Here is a 17964-nt window from a genome sequence, read left to right as displayed (position 1 = left end):
CATAAACAATGTATTTCTCCAACAGAGGACTTACAGAAATGAAATGTTCTTTTTTATGTAGTTCCTAAATAAATGCGTAGTTGAACTATGTAATTTATGCACATACATATATTTACAAACATATATTCATAGAAACATTCTGATAAAAGGGTAAGGTATCCATACCATCTGATGTTAGTATCCTAAATTAGGAGCAAGGAAGAGAGCTGTTCAGATCATCTAGTGAGGCTCCATAGTTTATAACTGGAATCCTGGGTTCTAGAAACCTGATAATACCAGGAAGTTCCCCATTGCTTTTTTTTTTATTTGAAATTTATAAAAAAGCACACGAAAATACATATTAGTATTATGTGAGATTGCAATTAACTTTTAAAATATATTTATTCTAGTAAGATAGACATTGCATGTAACAGTGTACTCCATAGTCCTGCACTCAGCTGTAACTGGAATCCTGAGCTAAAGTCTATTCTCTCTTACGTGGGTATAAATAAATATTGACTATACTGTTAACAGTTGAATTACTGAATATTCATGCTACAGGAGTGTGAACAATATTTTTCTGTGTCTTCTACTAATCTGAGCAGAGCCATGCATGTCTGCAAATCACAGAAGGAAGTGGACTATTATCACAATATGTACACTTCTTTAAAGTGACTCTTTAATTTACTATCTGAAACTTATACACACAGTACAGTGTGGATGTTTATTTTAATGACAAGGCAATTTAATTCACAGACAAATACATTAGAAGTATATTATACAGAATCAATCATAGGTGTTTTCTTATAATTTTTTCTGAGGTAGTGAAGACCTACTTACAATATCTTCATTACTTTTGCATGTAGAAGTAATTCTCTTTTCTTCTTCTACCTACATTCCTGTCAAAAAAGTAACTGTTCTGATATCTAACCTGTTTGTTTATTTATTAAAAATTAATACAGCTCCAGTTAATCTCAGTTTTGGGGTTTTTTTTTATTTGCTAACTTCTCTCTTTTTTATTTTCATGTTTTTAGTTTGCGATCACTAGATTTAAGCCAAAACAAGATCATAAGCCTGCCTGGACCAATGCACTGGAAATCACTAAACTTAAGAGAGCTGTTATTTAATCATAATCAGATAGACGTCTTGGACTTGAGTGAAAAGGCATGTGCATGGTCTAGGCTAGAAAAGCTACACCTGTCCCACAACAAGTTAAAGGAGGTAAAGTGTAAGATTCTACCTAAAGAAAATGAAATCATGTTCAATTGAATGCATTTTTTCAGTGTTCATTTGATTTTCATGTCACCTTTCATATCATTGTAAATTCTATTAATAAAATGATATGTAAGCACAAATAGTACTTCCTGTGAATGAAAATCACTGTATTCTATTAAGCTTTTTTGTCTGGAATGTGTCATATAATCAGTTTGTATAATTAATTCATTATGAGGTCCTTATTAGTGTGGGATATTAGGCCTGTTCATTAAAAAAAGTTAAACTACAGTGGTAAAAATAATACCTAGTTTTGTTAAATATTTAATGTATTCATGCTCATACTTTTTTTTAATATTTAATTGTCCATTAAATGTTCTTTTATTTAGATTCCTCCCCAGATTGGCTTTCTAGAGAACTTGACTTCTCTGGATGTAAGTCATAATCCCGATTTGAGATTCTTTCCAGATGAAATGGGAAGACTGTCCAAAATCTGGGATCTTCCTTTGGAAGGACTTCATCTTAATTTAGACTTCAAACATGTGGGATGCAAAGCCAGGGACATTATCAGGTTCGTTGCCCTATTATTCTTGAATATTCTTGTTTTTCTTTCTTGGGAGAAGCATTAAGAAAACAACATATCCTTTTGAAAAGGCATGCTGGTTTGTCGTATGAAATCCAGCATGCTACTCCATGGAAGATTATCGTATCGTATCATATCATATCATATCAACACACAGACATAAAATATGTTATAGTGATTTAGACTATAATAGTACTGCTTCTTGAATTTGGTGTTTCTATAAACCATGCAATAAACGGTACTTGCCGATTATTTCTAATATGTTTCTTGTGTTCCCAAGTGCATTGCACAGAGCACATTTTGGGTAATTACAAAACAAAAAAAGACACATTCTGAATTCAGCTTTAACTTTCAACTCATAAATTAGAATAGACTGCTAAAATCCCAGTAATATAAACAGTTATTGAAAATTTGAAGAAAATGGTGTGGGTTTAGATTTTCCCTTAGTCTTGAGTTCTGTTGGTATTTTTATTTATTATACATTTCTATGAGTTCTGCAAACCTTTTTATGACAGATTTCTTCAACAACGACTGAAGAAGGCTGTACCCTATAACAGAATGAAGCTCATGATTGTTGGAAACACTGGCAGTGGGAAAACTACCCTGCTACAACAACTAATGAAATGCAAACGAACAGAATGGGGCCCTCCAAAAGCTACAGTAGGCATTGATGTAAAAGACTGGATCATTCAAGGGAAAGGCAAAATGAAGAAAGAGCTTATATTAAATGTGTGGGATTTTGGAGGTATTTCAAGAGCTTATTGTCTTTTACTATTGTCTTTTCTAACGCATTAATGCATTACTTATTCTTACATTCAGCCTGTGAATTTTCGAATTGTGGACAGTATGATCATGCAAACTTACACCAAAAGTCAAGGGACCAGCTATAAATTAGTAAATTCTGTAAGCTGCCAGCTAATGCCTCAAATTTAATATAAAACTTCAGGAATTTCTCATCATCAGATGTGGTCTGACCACTCGTTTCAACCATAGCATGCTAGAGCTGTCATTTCAGAATAGTAATAAACTGCTTGTAATCACCCAAAGAATCATCTTCCACTCAACCCTGTTTCTCCCTTTTACAGTCTGGGGCTCTCTAGGCTCTACAGTATCGCTGTTTCGTTGAGGTCATGCAAAACAAAGCGCTTAGGAGGAGCCTTTGAACTTTGGGCTTTTAGAAAACTTTCTAAGTTTGGGGGACTCCAGAATCACTTCTAAAGTTCGGGGGTATTTTAGGCTATAGAAAAGTTATTTTTAAACATTGGTCCATGATCATTTAAATACAGTCTATATCACAATGGATAAGCACAGAAGAGCAACATTCAAGATGAATATCCAGCTTCAATTGTGATTTTAAGTGCTTAATCATGTGAACTGAGGAGTCTTATTTTGAAGTTGCTGAAAGGATAGTAGAAAAGGAAGGAAGAAGGAAGGAGTGAGGGAGAAATTCAGTATTGGAGTTTTAAAAGAATCATGACCTTTCGAGTTGCCTTTGCCATAACCATGTTTACCCAGTTGTTAAGTCTTACACTTCTTGATTTAAAACTAGCTTACATATTTCAACACTACACTTCAGTCGGTGAGCTACTAAAGAGTACCTACCTAAAATTCACAGTTATTACAGGTTTCCTGTCAATTTAGATAATTTTCTGGAAGCATTAATTTCATTTGTGGATTAGTGATCTGAGAATAAGTGTTCTGCTGCCTTTTTGTAGTCTGAAAATGTTCAATGAGGGAAGTACTAAACAGTGGAAATTTGTTGTCATTAGGACAAGAAGAGTTCTACAGTACCCATCCTCATTTTATGACCCAAAGAGCTTTATATCTTACTGTTTATGATCTCAGCAAAGGACAAGCAGAGGTGGATGCTATGAAGCCGTGGCTTTTTAACATCAAGGTAAACCATAGATATGTACAGAATTAATTCCATTTTCCAGGGAGCTGTTGGTGAACAATGAATTAACCACAAATATTTTTAGAGAGGGGAAGAGGAAAGAAGCTCTTCAGCAAATAAAAATAGTAAGATGAAACGAGAGCTGAAATACATCATATATTGGATATTAAAATATTTGTAGACATACAAAGATATGATCAGCACCATTTTGTACTTAAAGTGGTACAGAGTGACGTGTGAAAGAATAGTTTGTATGTTCTGGCAATATTTTGTATTGACTGATAAAAATAAGAAAGGTGTAGTATTAAAGGGGTGACAAGTTAAACCTGCTTTTTCTTTTACGCCGTTGTGAATTTTGGGGAAATGAGAATTTCACTAATTTAAAACTGACTAGATGCAGGTTTGAAATCGTGCCGTTAAGTGTATGCTTAGCATCCCATTGTTGATAGGAATGATTCCAGGACTATGGTAGGGAAATTGGTCTGAGAATCTGCCTATACATTTTTCTTATGCTCTAAGTGTTTTATTTTCATTTGATGGAATCACCCCATGGTGAGCATTACTTGTCTTTTCCTTTTGTATGATGGTTAGCCACAGCTGAGCAATGCAATTACATAAAGATTTTGTATACTTATCCTGTTTGTTAAACTTGGGTTTTTTACTCTTTTTACCTTGAGCAGTGGTACAGGTCAGAGAGTTACAGTCATTTTAGTGTTGATGAAGACCATTTCTGATGCATTCTCCTTTGCTATGCAGCACTTGCTGGTGTTTCATTGCTGCACTGTTCCAATGACAACTAGCAGAGTAGCCTTTGCTTTTCCATTTTATTGGGTGTTTTTAATGAAAAATACAGTTTTCCCTCTATTTTTCTGACAATGTTATTAATCTGCAAAGTATGAAATCCAGATCTACACTGCCTCCTTTTAGAAAAAGCTGATTTTTGAATATTTCTCTTCTGAATGTATGGTAAAAATTATGTTTCATATTTATAGACTGATGCATTTTTACTGCTTTATCCAGTCAAGGATATTATATGGGATTGCAGTTTAAACTTACTCTGAATAAAGACATGAAATAGTATTTCAGATTTCAAACTTACTTAAAAGAGGTATATTTAGAGAGGGAGAAACAGTTGCTTTTTTCATTGTATTGATTGTTTTGACTAAATTGCTCACATTTTATGTGGATATAAAACAATAACATCAACATTCACTATTGAGTTAATTGACTGTATGGATCTTACTAATAGGCTCGAGCTTCAACATCCCCCGTCATTCTTGTTGGCACTCATTTAGATGTTTCTGATGAAATGCAACGTAAGGCTTGCATGACTAAAATTACTAAAGAGCTGTTGAATAAGCGAGGCTTCCCAGCAATCCAAGATTATCACTTTGTGAATGCTACAGAAGAATCTGATTCCATTATCAGACTTCGAAAAATCATAATAAAGGAGAGTCTTCACTTCAAGGTAAGCTACATACTGTTCATGTTGAAAACATCCTAGTTTGAGTTAAGTAAATACATTTTTAAACATTAATTAACACATAATTAAATGCATTTTTAGTATGATAGCAAACTCATCTTGCCTTCTATAAAATGTTACACACAGCAAAATAATGAAGGAAAATCATGAGGTTTGTTTTAATTTAATTTTCTACCAAAAAAAAAACTTAATAAAAATCTCAACTAAGTTATATTTTCAAGCACTATAGCCATAAAGAGAATATGTAATTGAAAATAGGCCATCTTTTTCTTAGGAAGAAATCTAATCAACTGGTTTTTGTTGGATGGCAACATGTAATTGCAGTTGTAAGTATTGCAAGATTTCAGGGTACTAGGAAATAAGATTTTGTGATTTCTGAAAGCTACTAATTCTCCATTTACTGATTTCATTTTACATAGTGTGAAACTATTCCTAGAAAGAGGAAGGTGAATTAAAGCAGGAAAAGAAGACCCCTTGGACTGAATGATTCTCCTGAATTGGAGAATCTGCACCTTAGTTCTATTGTCTCCAAAGTCACCCCCGCCACTCATTCACTGCTATCTCCTTAGCCACAGCATGAAGCTCTAAGTGTGAATGACAAGCATGAAGAGACTAGCCCAGGCATGGAGCTTACAGAAAGACAGGATCCAATCTGTAGCAAAAAGAATATACATACTTTTATTTTTTCATTTATACAGTGTCAATCAGGTATAGTGTCATAACATTTTAAAGAGAAAAGGTGATGTCCTGTGCTACTGAAGTCAATGGCAGAATTTCATAAATCATAGTAGAGCCCATTTTTTTTCTGAGTTACTGCTCAGAAGATTTTATAGAGCAAATGCTGTATTTATGACCGGCCTCACACTGTTGGTGTTTACAAAGGAGAGAAAGAGGGTGCACAACCCTTGTTTCTCTCTCAGAATCTACCATCTTAGCCACATCCATAATCTCCCTAACTTCATTCCACAGTTCAAGGAATAGCTGACTAAGTGCTAAGGGGCAATGCGGTGGCCTATTCAGATGGAATGGATTAATTTCACTTCTTGTACATCCAGTAGGCATGAATAGAGCTGGTGTTTGTAAAAGTGTATGAAGCCCTATATCCCACCATACTTTTTCAACACTCAGAAGTTCTGCTTTTTGAAAACATTTCACTCTTAGGTACCTAAAAATTGTTCCTGTAACAACCATGTCTCTTGCAACTGTGACTTAAACTGATGTTTTAACTTCTACACAAATGTAAGGTAGCCTCACGGAAAGGAGATAGTTTCCATAAATAATGTAGACATTTTGTGAAAGGAGTGTTACAAGGTACCTGCTTGAAAGTTAGACAAAGTGACTTAAGTATTCAACATTGTGATCAAGTGCTTGGAGTCTTTGAAATTACACGATGTACTAATTACATTTTCACAAGGTACTAATTAAGTACATAAAAAAGCCAGTGTTTAACTTCTTTGAGAGGAAGATTGCAAACTAAGAAGCCAATTTGGAAATATTGGGAAAATTGTTTCCCATTTCCTCAAAAAAATTACTCGCTCAGCACTCATGGAGAATGAAGAATCTGGTCAGGTACTAGCTAATACTGAAGGTCAAAGGATGTCTCCAGGAAGGAACTTGGGCTCAGGCAACGGGGCAAAACACCCAACTGTTTCCCTTAAGTGTCACTAACCTGGCTAAATTTTTTTCTTCCTCTTCTCTTGTCCACTGTCAGCAGTGGAGACTTTTAATTGAGCTACTACCCTTTTCCCCCCAGTTTATCTAAGGACATGTCTAGAGATATTACAGATTACAAGAGGTATCTTTTGTTAACCTGTGATGTATGACATCATCTGTTCATACAGTGAATATTTTCCTTCTACTTCAAATCAAACCGTCTCTTCTGAGAAGACATAATTTTTTATTTTTTATGCACATGTAATATGGAAATATTTTCTTTGAAGTACTCATTTATAGAAAGACATTCATATTATAATTCTGAAAGAAGAATTAGTTACATCTACTTTTCAGAAGCCATGTTAGTCAACAAATGAGTGTTCTTGTTCCTTCTTGCTGCTACTGTTGAGTGGACATACCCACCTTACATTTTAGTTTTCTTGTCTGCATTTCACATAAATAAATTAATACTTTAAGATTATTATTCCTAATTATACAGATCAGAGATCAACCAGTGGTTGGTCAGCTAATTCCTGACAGCTACCTGGAGCTGGAGAAGAGAATTTTGCTGGAACGTAAAAATGTCCCAATTGAATTTCCTGTGATTGATCAGAAACGCTTACTGGATCTGGTACAAGAAAGCCAGCTACAACTGGATGAAAATGAACTCCCTCATGCAATTCACTTTCTGAATGAATCAGGTAAAATATTATCTTCAATGTACATTTGTTAGCACTTTGTTGCAAATCTGCAGCAGACAGTCCTGTATGCATTTTTTTAATTTGTGGCAAGGTTGCCACAAAGTGTTGAGCTGAAATGCTTAAGCCTGGGTAGCATTAGTTTTATAATCCAGGTTGTTCTGTGATAAAGGAATTACATGATCTAAAGGATCACTACTGTAACAATTTATATCTCTTACCCCTCCTGGAAAACATACCTGCTGGTTAACACAGTTTCTGAAGAAAGATGCATTTGGTGTAATAGCTTGAATAGAATAGCAGTTAGATGAATATATGTGACAGCTTATCTCAGTGCCCTACAGACTTCATAAGATTAAATAATAAACCACACAGAGCATAGCTGCTTGGCAAAAAACCAAGTCAAATTACAAATATAACAAAACATCTGAAAATAATGGTAAAGCTGAACAAACTGTGATTGCATTCTACTCTTCTAAGATATTGACATAAATTCAATAGCTGTATTTATTATTCAAACTGCTTATGTCAAGTCACGTAAGAAAAAAGAGTGGGGTGTTTACTTTGCTTAATATGGAGCTTGAGAAATGCATTGCTAATTACAAAATTCTTTGTGCAGGTGTACTCCTTCATTTTCAAGACCCAGCACTACAGCTAAGAGATCTGTATTTTGTAGATCCTAAGTGGCTATGTAAAATCATGGCACAGGTTAGACCCTGATTACTTTTTGTATCTACATTTATGGAACTTTTTCTCCTGTTTGAAACCACTCTAACTTATCAGTGATTCTTCTTCACCATTTCTTTACTGTTTCATGATCTAGAATTTTCTTAGGGCCCAGATTGATTTACCTGGCTCTTGCTGTTTCCTTTGCTTTCTAGACAAGGGTCTGTCTCAGTGGTTCTATGTTCTTACGCTGTAATGTCCAATATCATTAACGATTCTGTGATTCTGTGATTTAAACTGCACCGGACACAAGAATGCAAAGTAATCCTGCAACATGTTGCCATAGGTTGAGATGAAAGCTGGAACTTTTGATTAAAGTAGTAAGAATGGGGGAAGAAGGATCATTGTATTCTTGCTACCGATGACAGAGGAAAGTGGGTGATACGAATTCACATGCTGGGATGGGCGAGTAGCAGACTGACTGAAAGTGAAACCATCATTGAAATGTTGATCTAGAAAATCAAAAACAAACTCCTAAAATTTTATGTATATATTCAGATTTCCTAACCTCCAAAGCTTTACCTTTCATTCAGTGCAGGAAATGGGATGGCAAAAATCTAAGTTTGAGCCCTTAAAACTGTTGGGATTAGGAGTGGGAAAAGACCTAGAAAATCACAACATACAGTGAAAGCTAGTGAAGAATGGTAGCACAAAAGTGGCTGGGACAGGTTAAATTTTCTCCCTGCTTTCTTCTTGCTGCCTAGCATTATGGAAATGTTTGGTTTCACTGAGAAATGGAGTCCATTTTTCCCCCTAAATAATAGGCTACCAAATATTTCAGGGAAGAAAGTTTGTCAAGAAAATGGAATCTAATGATGATTGTACACCTGAAATTGTTTTACTTTTTTGGAAAGATTCTGACGGTGAAAGTGGAAGGCTCTTCTAAATATCCTAAGGGAATTGTAAAGCGTTCAGATGTGGAAAAATTCCTTTTAAAGAAGAGCAAGTTTCCTAAGATTTACATGTCACAATATTTCAAGCTTCTGGAAAAGTTTCAGATTGCTTTACCATTGGGAGAGGATCAACTACTAATCCCAAGCAGGTAAGCAAAGAGCTAAACCCACAAATGACAGACATAGAGATTGATCAAAATAAAAACCTCCCATCAGACTAACTAGTTTAACTGATCATCAAAGCAATTTGTTATATGGAAGCATGATATATACTTAGTACACTACATTTTAGTAAATGCTTTCAGACACATGCTAAGCTGATCCTGTAGCAGATAAAGCTTACATCATATTAGGATGGTGGGTAAAGGGAATCTATGAATGATAAAATGCTTTATGAGGATAATATTTCTTTTACTGTTACCATGCTTTGAGGCTATAGCAGGAAGATTATAATTTAGCTTTACATCGCGGTGTGCCACCATTACAGATATTTATTGCAATATAAAAGATAGCCATGAATTTCTATAGCCTATTTTCTGGGAATGAGAACCAGTCAAGTTACTCAGAGGCAGTATCCCCTCCAAACAGTCTAGTTATTAAACATGTGACAAAAAAGCATTATGAATTTGAATGCAATCTTTTTGCTTAATCTGAATGTGGTAACACAGTTTCTCTGCCTCAGTTACAGATTTCCCTAATGTGTTTAATAATGCTTATGTTGCTTAATGGAGAGGGTGTTGCATGGTTGCATTGATTAGAGTTTCTACATTCTTCAAAGTGCTGAGATAGGAAGATTTTATCTGAATGTCTTACCTGCCTTATATGTGTCTCAGATTTTTCTCATGTTTACATTCAGTATCTAATGATTGTTAGTGAGGTTCTGTTGGGTTTAAATTACAGCAGAACTTCACGTTAGCCCAAGCAAGCAGTATAAGCAGATACATTATCTGTCTGCTTCCTAATAATTTGAATCATTCATTCATTAATAAATATACATTTTAAATAATAAATATTATATATCATCAGTCAGTTTGGATAAAGTACATCATTACATACTATCTAATATTTTTATTCTTTCAGTTTGTCTGATCACAGACCTGTTATAGAGCTTCCCCATTGTGAAAATTCAGAAATTATCATCAGGCTTTATGAGATGCCATATTTTCCTATGGGATTTTGGTCCAGGCTGATCAACAGGTTGCTTGAAATATCACCTTACATGCTGTCAGGAAGAGGTACAAATCTTTTCCAATTCAGCTTACAAATCTTCTTCAATTCAGCTTTTGTGGGGCTATTCTCGCTGCAGAGTTGTAGCCTTTATTTTGTTTGTTATTTGGGTAGGCATAAAGCTACAATCATAATTAAATATTTAAAGTACCGCGAATTATTCTGAATATTTTAAAATACATCATTCATATTGGAGATCAGATTTTTAATCTAATTTTGTATTTTCTAGAGCGAGCTCTTCGTCCTAATAGAATGTATTGGAGACAAGGCATCTACTTGAATTGGTCTCCTGAAGCTTATTGTCTAGTGGAATCAGCGGTATTTGACAACAACCCAGACAGTTTTTTGAAAATTACAGCGCCTTCTTGCAGAAAAGGTTAATTGTTCCTGAGCCTGATTTTTACTCCAGTTTGATTGCAGCTTGGCATTTTGGTTTGGGGTGCTTTTGCCTTTGGAATGTAGAGTTTAGCTTTGTAATTACAAGTATGGCAGATTGAGGCTGTAATTTCCCACTTTTTGTTTCTTAAAGGGTGCATCCTTTTGGGGCAAGTTGTGGATCACATAGATTCTCTTATGGAAGAATGGTTTCCAGGTTTGCTGGATATAGATGTATGTGGTGAAGGGGAAACACTGTTGAAGAAATGGGCTCTGTACAGCTTTCAAGATGGTGAAGAACACCAAAAAATACTACTTGATGACTTACTTAAAAAAGCTGAAGAAGGTATATATTAATGCCATTTGAGGTATATAGAGGTACACCTGTACATACATAAACATTATACAACATCCCCTTTATAACTTTTGGGTACTTCATGTTATTTAAAAATGTTTCATTTCTGTCAGAAATAATCATAGTATAAGTCAAAAGCAACTTGTTCTTTTTTTTATGTAAGAGCCATCTGTATAAGTATAGACTATGGGACAGATTGAAGCTACTCCATATAGTCATGTATAAATGGCAATAATTAAAAGAACTGTTTTGCCATGATACCGATAATGCAACTACATTTATGGAATTGAATCTAGCACATAGTAAAACTGATACTAGATCTTTTGGTTGGACCACATACGACAGTAATTTAAAAGGCAATATTCAGGATGGCGTTCTACATACTAACAGAATTCTTTCTTTTTATAGACAGAAAAATAACCTCTTGGTGTTGTTGCATAGCAACAGTTGCTATCACATTTGATTGGTACATATACAGAACCTTGAAAATACTTAAACATGTAAGATACATTAAGTTGAATGGCAAACTTAATTAGTGTTATGTTCCATATATATATGTATGTATGTTTTTAGATAGATAGATATATATGCACACACAGAGGAATGAACTTAATTTTAGGTATAGTGATCATATGCACTCACAGAAATCCATGTACCTTCCAGTGCCTTTTGAGTGATGACTACCCTTTTTTTTTTATATTATCTCATTTATTTTTCTTAGGTGACCTTTTGGTAAATCCAGACCAACCAAGACATAGCATTCCAATAGCTCAGATTGCTCCTGATCTGATATTGGCTGATTTGCCTAGAAATATTATGTTGAACAACGATGATCTGGAATTTGATGAAGCTCCTGAATTTCTCTTGGGTAAGCATTATTTTTTAGGGTTTTTTTGCAGAGCTTATGTAAACAAATCTATTGAAGTTAGTTCTGCAACATATGGAAAACATTTTAGAGATTTCTTTTCTGTGGAAATGTATTTTCTAAGGTATTCTGAACTTCAGGTTCTTGAGTTTTGAATTTTCCATTAACTTGTATGCTAGGACACTGTTTTTTATGTGCTTAGATTACTGATCATGAAGCTTAACACAGTAGATGATCCACACATTTTAAAATTGGTCCCTTTCAGCTATTTTTTTGAGAAATGGTTTATATCCCTTTGTTTTTAATGTTCGTTTCAATTTTACCGTTGGAAAGGTGATGGTGGGTTTGGATCTGTCTACCGTGCATCCTATGGTGGAGAAGAGGTTGCAGTAAAGATTTTCAATAAACATACTTCCCTCAGGCTCCTAAGACAAGTAAGAAATACTGCTTTTTTTTCTGTAGTGCTGCTCTTGGAATACTAACCCTAGTGAAGAGCTTAAAAAGCTTACGTAAATTGCAAGACTTCAAGACATTTCTGAGTTTACTTCTGCAGTATTTCATCTGAATTTACCATTTACAGGAGCTTGCAGTGCTTTGTCACCTCCATCACCCCAGTTTAGTGTCTCTACTGGCTGCTGCAATCCGTCCCCGGATGCTGGTGATGGAATTAGCCCTTAAAGGATCTCTCGATCGTTTGCTTCAGCAAGACAATGCCACTTTAACCAGAACACTTCAGCACAGGATAGCTCTACATGTAGCTGATGGCTTAAGGTAAATATGACATCTACATTGCTGTAAAAACAGGATACAGCTTCAAGCAGGATATACAGCAAATGAAAAGCTTATATTTTCTTATATCTCAAGCAGAATATTCCCTGGGTCAGACAAATGCTTGTATTTTTGTGATTGATTAGCTGATATGTAACATGAACTTTTGTTACCTGTTTTTTTCTGCTAACAAGTGGCACTTCTGTAAGTAGAGAAATCACAGAATCACAGAATCACTAGGTTGGAAAGGACCTTTAAGATCATCAAGTCCAACCATTAATCCAGAACCACCATGTCCCCTAAACCATGTCCTGAAGCGCCACATCCACACGTTTTTTGAACACTTCCAGGGATGGCGACTCCACCACCTCCCTGGGCAGCCTGTTCCAATGCCTGACCACCCTCTCAGTGAAGAAATTTTTCCTAATATCCAATCTAAACCTCCCCTGGCGCAAGAGCTCTGGGTAAAATTTCTATGTGGCTGTTGATTTCTTATTAAAATATCAAATAAATTAATTTAGTGCATTTTAAAGTTCAGAAAGTCCACGAAGGTCCTCAGGAGCTATTGAAGTGTGACTGTAAAATGACAAAACCTGCAAAGGACCTCAGGGACCAACGAAGCTTAAACTTCTAAGGTTCAGTTTTCAAACAGTCAGTGGCACTTCAGATAAGACTTGGTTCTAAAATATTGCAATGCTTATGTGTCAGTAAGTAGTATTTCAGAAAATGCTAAAGTCAATATACAGTAAGACAGTGTCATGTTGGTGGTGTTTGACGTTTTTAACACAATATTTAGCATTTGAAAGCATGATTTACTGTTGTGGGAATAATGCATTCAGTGTGTGTGTATAGATGCATCCCTGAATTATGAATGCTTTCAATAAATACTTTTTTGTTTAATAGGTATCTGCACTCAGCCATGATCATCTACCGTGATTTAAAGCCTCACAATGTGTTGCTTTTTACCCTATATCCCAATTCAGCTGTTATTGCAAAAATAGCTGACTATGGCATTGCCCAGTATTGTTGCCGAATGGGAATAAAAACCTCCGAAGGCACACCAGGTATGGAAAAATGCCTTGTTTTACAGTGCACTATGTCAAAAAATAGGTAATGTGTTTTTTATGTAGTCTGTAAGAAATAACTCAAATTTATATTCTAGTCAAAATCACAAAACATCATCTTAATCATATTACAAGTTGTGATGTCAGATTTATACCTCTTGGCCTTTCTTCCTATTCATGTTTTAACCCCTTTTAGAAGAATCAAGGAGTGTATTAAAGGCGTAAAAAGAGAACAAATTAAATTACATGCATTTATTATAATTTTTGCTGTCTTGTTTAATATGGTTATTGTGATATTGAAATTATACTGCTACAATTATTTGTTGTTTTAATTTTCAGTAATGCATAGGTAGTTCTTAATTTTTTTTAAAGGCAATAAATACCTGCACTGTTCCCTGACTTTAGAGAGATCCATTTTTAAGCACTGAACAGTTCAACAACTTCGGAAAGTGCATTAAGGTCTTGGAAATTGTGCATGAGGGTGGGACTTCAAGTGTTAAATGTTAGGCCTTCAGTAAAGACTGCAGACTTGCCCTTCATTTTCAGTATTCATTGATAAGTGAATTATTTTATATGTAATGATACAGGAGCTCTGCAACTGATGTACTGTCCCCTTCCTTTATACTGATTGCTGATATTTTTGGAGGTCTGCCACATGCAAACTATTGCCAGCCCAGAAATAATGTGCCATTTTTGGTTTACTTCCTGTGACATTTTCATCAATAAGTGTTTGCTCTTAAAAGGATAAAGATGGCTTCATCTTGGTATGAATCATAACTATTAATGCACGATTTATTTGCAGGATTTCGAGCACCAGAGGTTGCCAAAGGAAATGTTATTTATAATCAGCAAGCTGATGTTTATTCATTTGGCTTGCTGCTTTATGACATTTTAACAGGAGGAGGTAGGATAATGGAAGGCTTGAAGTTTCCAAATGAATTTGATGAATTAGCAATACAAGGAAAGTTACCAGGTATGCCTTGTTTCTTAAAGTTTTAACATGAAAGTGTGCTGCTGCCTCAAAAAATAACACCTCTCATGTTTTATGTTGTGTCTGACAGTGATCAGAGGAGGAGACTGAATAACCGCAATTTTTAGAAGCTACTCCTGATTTCATATGGTCTTGAAATAGTGAGAAATAGGCATCTATTCAACATCATGTTGATTATAATTTCATTGCAATTTCAAGGGATCTAGCTGGTTCACTTCATAAAGCAGTAGAGGTTGTGTATACTTGGAACTTTATCCAGACCTAGCTAAAATGGCTGTTGCTGAAGCAACATAATAGCCAAACTAAGCATCCTGACCTGCCTAGTGGATGAGGGAGAGGCTGTGGCTGTTGTCTACCTGGACTTTAGTAAAGCCTTTGACAGCGTCTCCCACAGCATTCTCCTGGAGAAACTGGCAGCTCCTGGCTTAGACAGGTTTACTCTTCACTGGGTAAAGAACTGGCTGGATGGCCGAGCCCAGAGAGTTCTCTGGAGCTAAATGCAGTTGGTGGCCAGTTACAAGTGGTGTTCCCCAGGGCTCAGTTTTAGGGCCAGTCTTGTTTAATATCTTTATTGATGATCTGGATGAGGGGATCAAGTGCTTCCTCAGTAAGTTTGCAGATGACACCAAGTTGGGTGGGAGTGTTGATCTGTTGGAGGGTAGGAGGGCTCTGCAGAGGGATCTGGACAAGCTGGACTGATGGGCAGAGGTCAACTGTGTGAGGTTTAATGAGACCGAGTACCAGGTCCTGCACTTACTTGGGTCACAACAACCCCATGCAACATTACAGTCTTGGGGAGGAGTGGCTGGAGAGCCTGGCAGACAAGGACGTGGGGGTGCTGGTTGAGAGCCAGCTGAACACGAGCCAGCAGTGTGCCCAGGTGGCCAAGAAGGCCAACAGCATCCTGGCCTGTATCAGAAATGGTGTGGCCAGCAGGAGCAGGGAAGTGATTGTGCTCGGCACTGGTGAGGCCGCACCTTGAATACTGTGTTCAGTTTTGGGCCCCTCACTACAAGAAGGACATTGAGTTGCTGGAGTGTGTCCAAAGAAGGGCAACGAAGCTGGTGAGGGGGCTGGAGCACAAGTCTTATGAGGAGCGGCTGAGGGAACTGGGGGTGTGCCGCCTGGAGAAGAGAGGCTGAGGGGAGACCTTATCGCCGCCTACAACTACCTGAAAGAGGGTTGTGGTGAGGTGGGTGTTGGTCTCTTCTCCCAAGTAACTAGTGATAGAACTAGAGGAAATGGCCTCAAGTCGCACCAGGGGAGGTTTAGACTAAATATTAGGAAAAATTTCTTTACTGAGACAGTGGTCAAACATTGGTTTGTTTGACTGTGATTCTGTGACTTGACCCTTACATATTGCTGTGATAATGCATATCATGCACTAAAATAAACACAATTCCACTTCTGTTCTTTGATCATAGAATCATAGAATCATTAAGGTTGGAAAAGACCTCTAAGATCATCAAGTCCAACCATCAACCCAACACCACCATGCCCACTAAACCATATGCCGAAGTGCCATGTCCACACATTTTTTGAACACCGCCAGTGACAGTGATTCCACCACTTCCCTGGGCATCCTGTTCCAATGCCTGACCACTCTTTCAGTAAAGAAATTTTTCAGTAAAGAAATCATGATACATTACACGAAAGTATCCATCATTGAGGACCTGCACATCTTAAAATCTTTAAAAACCCCCTTGAAATCTTATTTTAAAAAAAAAAAAAAGTGCCACTACCTTAAAAGAGCAGCCATCCCTAAAGGTTTTAAATAGGAATTCCCTTTTAACTTGTCAGGAGTGTGAAGTCCCTGCCCAGCTATGTAACATTCTTCATATTCCATCTGCATTACAATATGTAGTTGTTGACTGCTGGCAGAAAGAGTAAACAGGCTATCAGGCTAGATGTGATGTAGTCAGCTGAACAGCATAACTCAGTAATTGGGCAACTTCTGTGTAAAGAGCTGTTTAATTTTTATCATACTACATGCTTAATGTGTGGCGTTCTCATTTATTGCCCTGCAATAGTGGATATACTCATGAAATATTGTTTAAGGCTGAAAAGTCACTCCATCTAGGAAAGGGCAGCAAGCATACCACTTATTCTGGCATGGCTTCTCCATTAGGAGGGACAGAGAGTTCATGTATTTTCTACTCCTTAAGGAGAATAGTGCAATTCTCAGCTCAGTTTAAATGCCTTCCCTGAAGAGGCCATCCCAAGAACTGATGACTAAGTATCTCTTGAGTGCTGCTGTCCATTTGGCTGCTTTGTGTATTATGAGCCCTATGAAATAATCAGACATGTAAGTTTCTGGAGATAGTACATTTCTATCTGTGCACATGCTCATCATTTATGTATTTCCACCAAAAAAAGGGCTTGGCTAAGCTCACAGTAAACAGTGCCTATCATTTGCTGAACAGAATATGTTAATTTGCAGTTATTTATCATTAATATTACCTCTTTCTAATGTAGGACTGCAATATCTGCTATGGACTATCATGAACTAAAAGGAAAAGCAATACAGGCACCATTATTCATGAGTGATTTGTTCTTAGAGAGATCAGCACCTATAGTCATAAGATACATATTCAAAGCACTGAGTGGGAATTTAAACTTCCATATCTCCTAAATAATATATGGAGTTATCTAAATCGCTGTACATTTTATTGGAAGTTCATCTGTATTCCATCAGAAGAACAAATGGGGAAAAAAATGTTCACAGGGATTGAAAAGACCACAGACTGAAATGGCATGCCCTTGAATGGTCAGCATTAATCAAAACACAACTTGCACGTTTCTGTGGTCCAGTCCCAGGTACAGGACATTAAAGAAAAAGTTAAAGCAAAATCTATTTGCTTTAACTTCTTTTAATGAAAAGGACTCTAGCTGTAGCATTTCATGCTCTAGCATTTAATGGCAGGTGAGCAATTCCAAGCTGTTCATGCTGACACTTTACCTAAGAGTATGATATTTCTTAGAGCAGCTCTGTAAAAATTTAGGTGAATTCTTAAAATAAGAAGAAAGTTTTTCAGAGTTCTCATTTCTGAACTATGGTAAAGGCTGGTTAAGCAGTTATCTAATTTTACATTTTAGATCCTGTCAAAGAATATGGGTGTGCCCCCTGGCCTAAAGTTGAAAATTTAATTAAAAAGTGTTTGAAGGAAAACCCTCAGGAACGACCAACATCTTCCCAGG

The 17964-nt window shown here is 36.3% G+C and overlaps 1 protein-coding gene across 1 annotated transcript in view; it reads left to right on the top strand.

Moving 5' to 3' along the window:
• The window catches only part of LRRK2 (leucine rich repeat kinase 2), a gene marked incomplete at its 3' end in the record, with an annotated part of 72252 nt that overhangs the window by 41798 nt on the left and 12490 nt on the right, over positions 1-17964 (top strand). Inside the window, exons 27-43 of the mRNA XM_082007382.1 lie at positions 1014-1200; positions 1581-1762; positions 2290-2519; positions 3544-3671; positions 4918-5136; positions 7304-7505; positions 8122-8210; positions 9083-9270; positions 10202-10356; positions 10578-10724; positions 10878-11069; positions 11800-11946; positions 12277-12377; positions 12524-12714; positions 13615-13775; positions 14578-14748; positions 17863-17963. Of these exons, the coding sequence (XP_081863508.1) occupies positions 1014-1200; positions 1581-1762; positions 2290-2519; positions 3544-3671; positions 4918-5136; positions 7304-7505; positions 8122-8210; positions 9083-9270; positions 10202-10356; positions 10578-10724; positions 10878-11069; positions 11800-11946; positions 12277-12377; positions 12524-12714; positions 13615-13775; positions 14578-14748; positions 17863-17963 (2791 nt within the window). The remainder of the gene's footprint in view (positions 1-1013; positions 1201-1580; positions 1763-2289; positions 2520-3543; positions 3672-4917; positions 5137-7303; positions 7506-8121; positions 8211-9082; positions 9271-10201; positions 10357-10577; positions 10725-10877; positions 11070-11799; positions 11947-12276; positions 12378-12523; positions 12715-13614; positions 13776-14577; positions 14749-17862; position 17964) is intronic.

Source organism: Phaethon aethereus, assembly GCF_964289735.1.
Source record: "Phaethon aethereus genome assembly, chromosome: 1".
Taxonomy (NCBI): domain Eukaryota; kingdom Metazoa; phylum Chordata; class Aves; order Phaethontiformes; family Phaethontidae; genus Phaethon; species Phaethon aethereus.
This window is presented reverse-complemented; position numbering and strand designations above follow the sequence as displayed.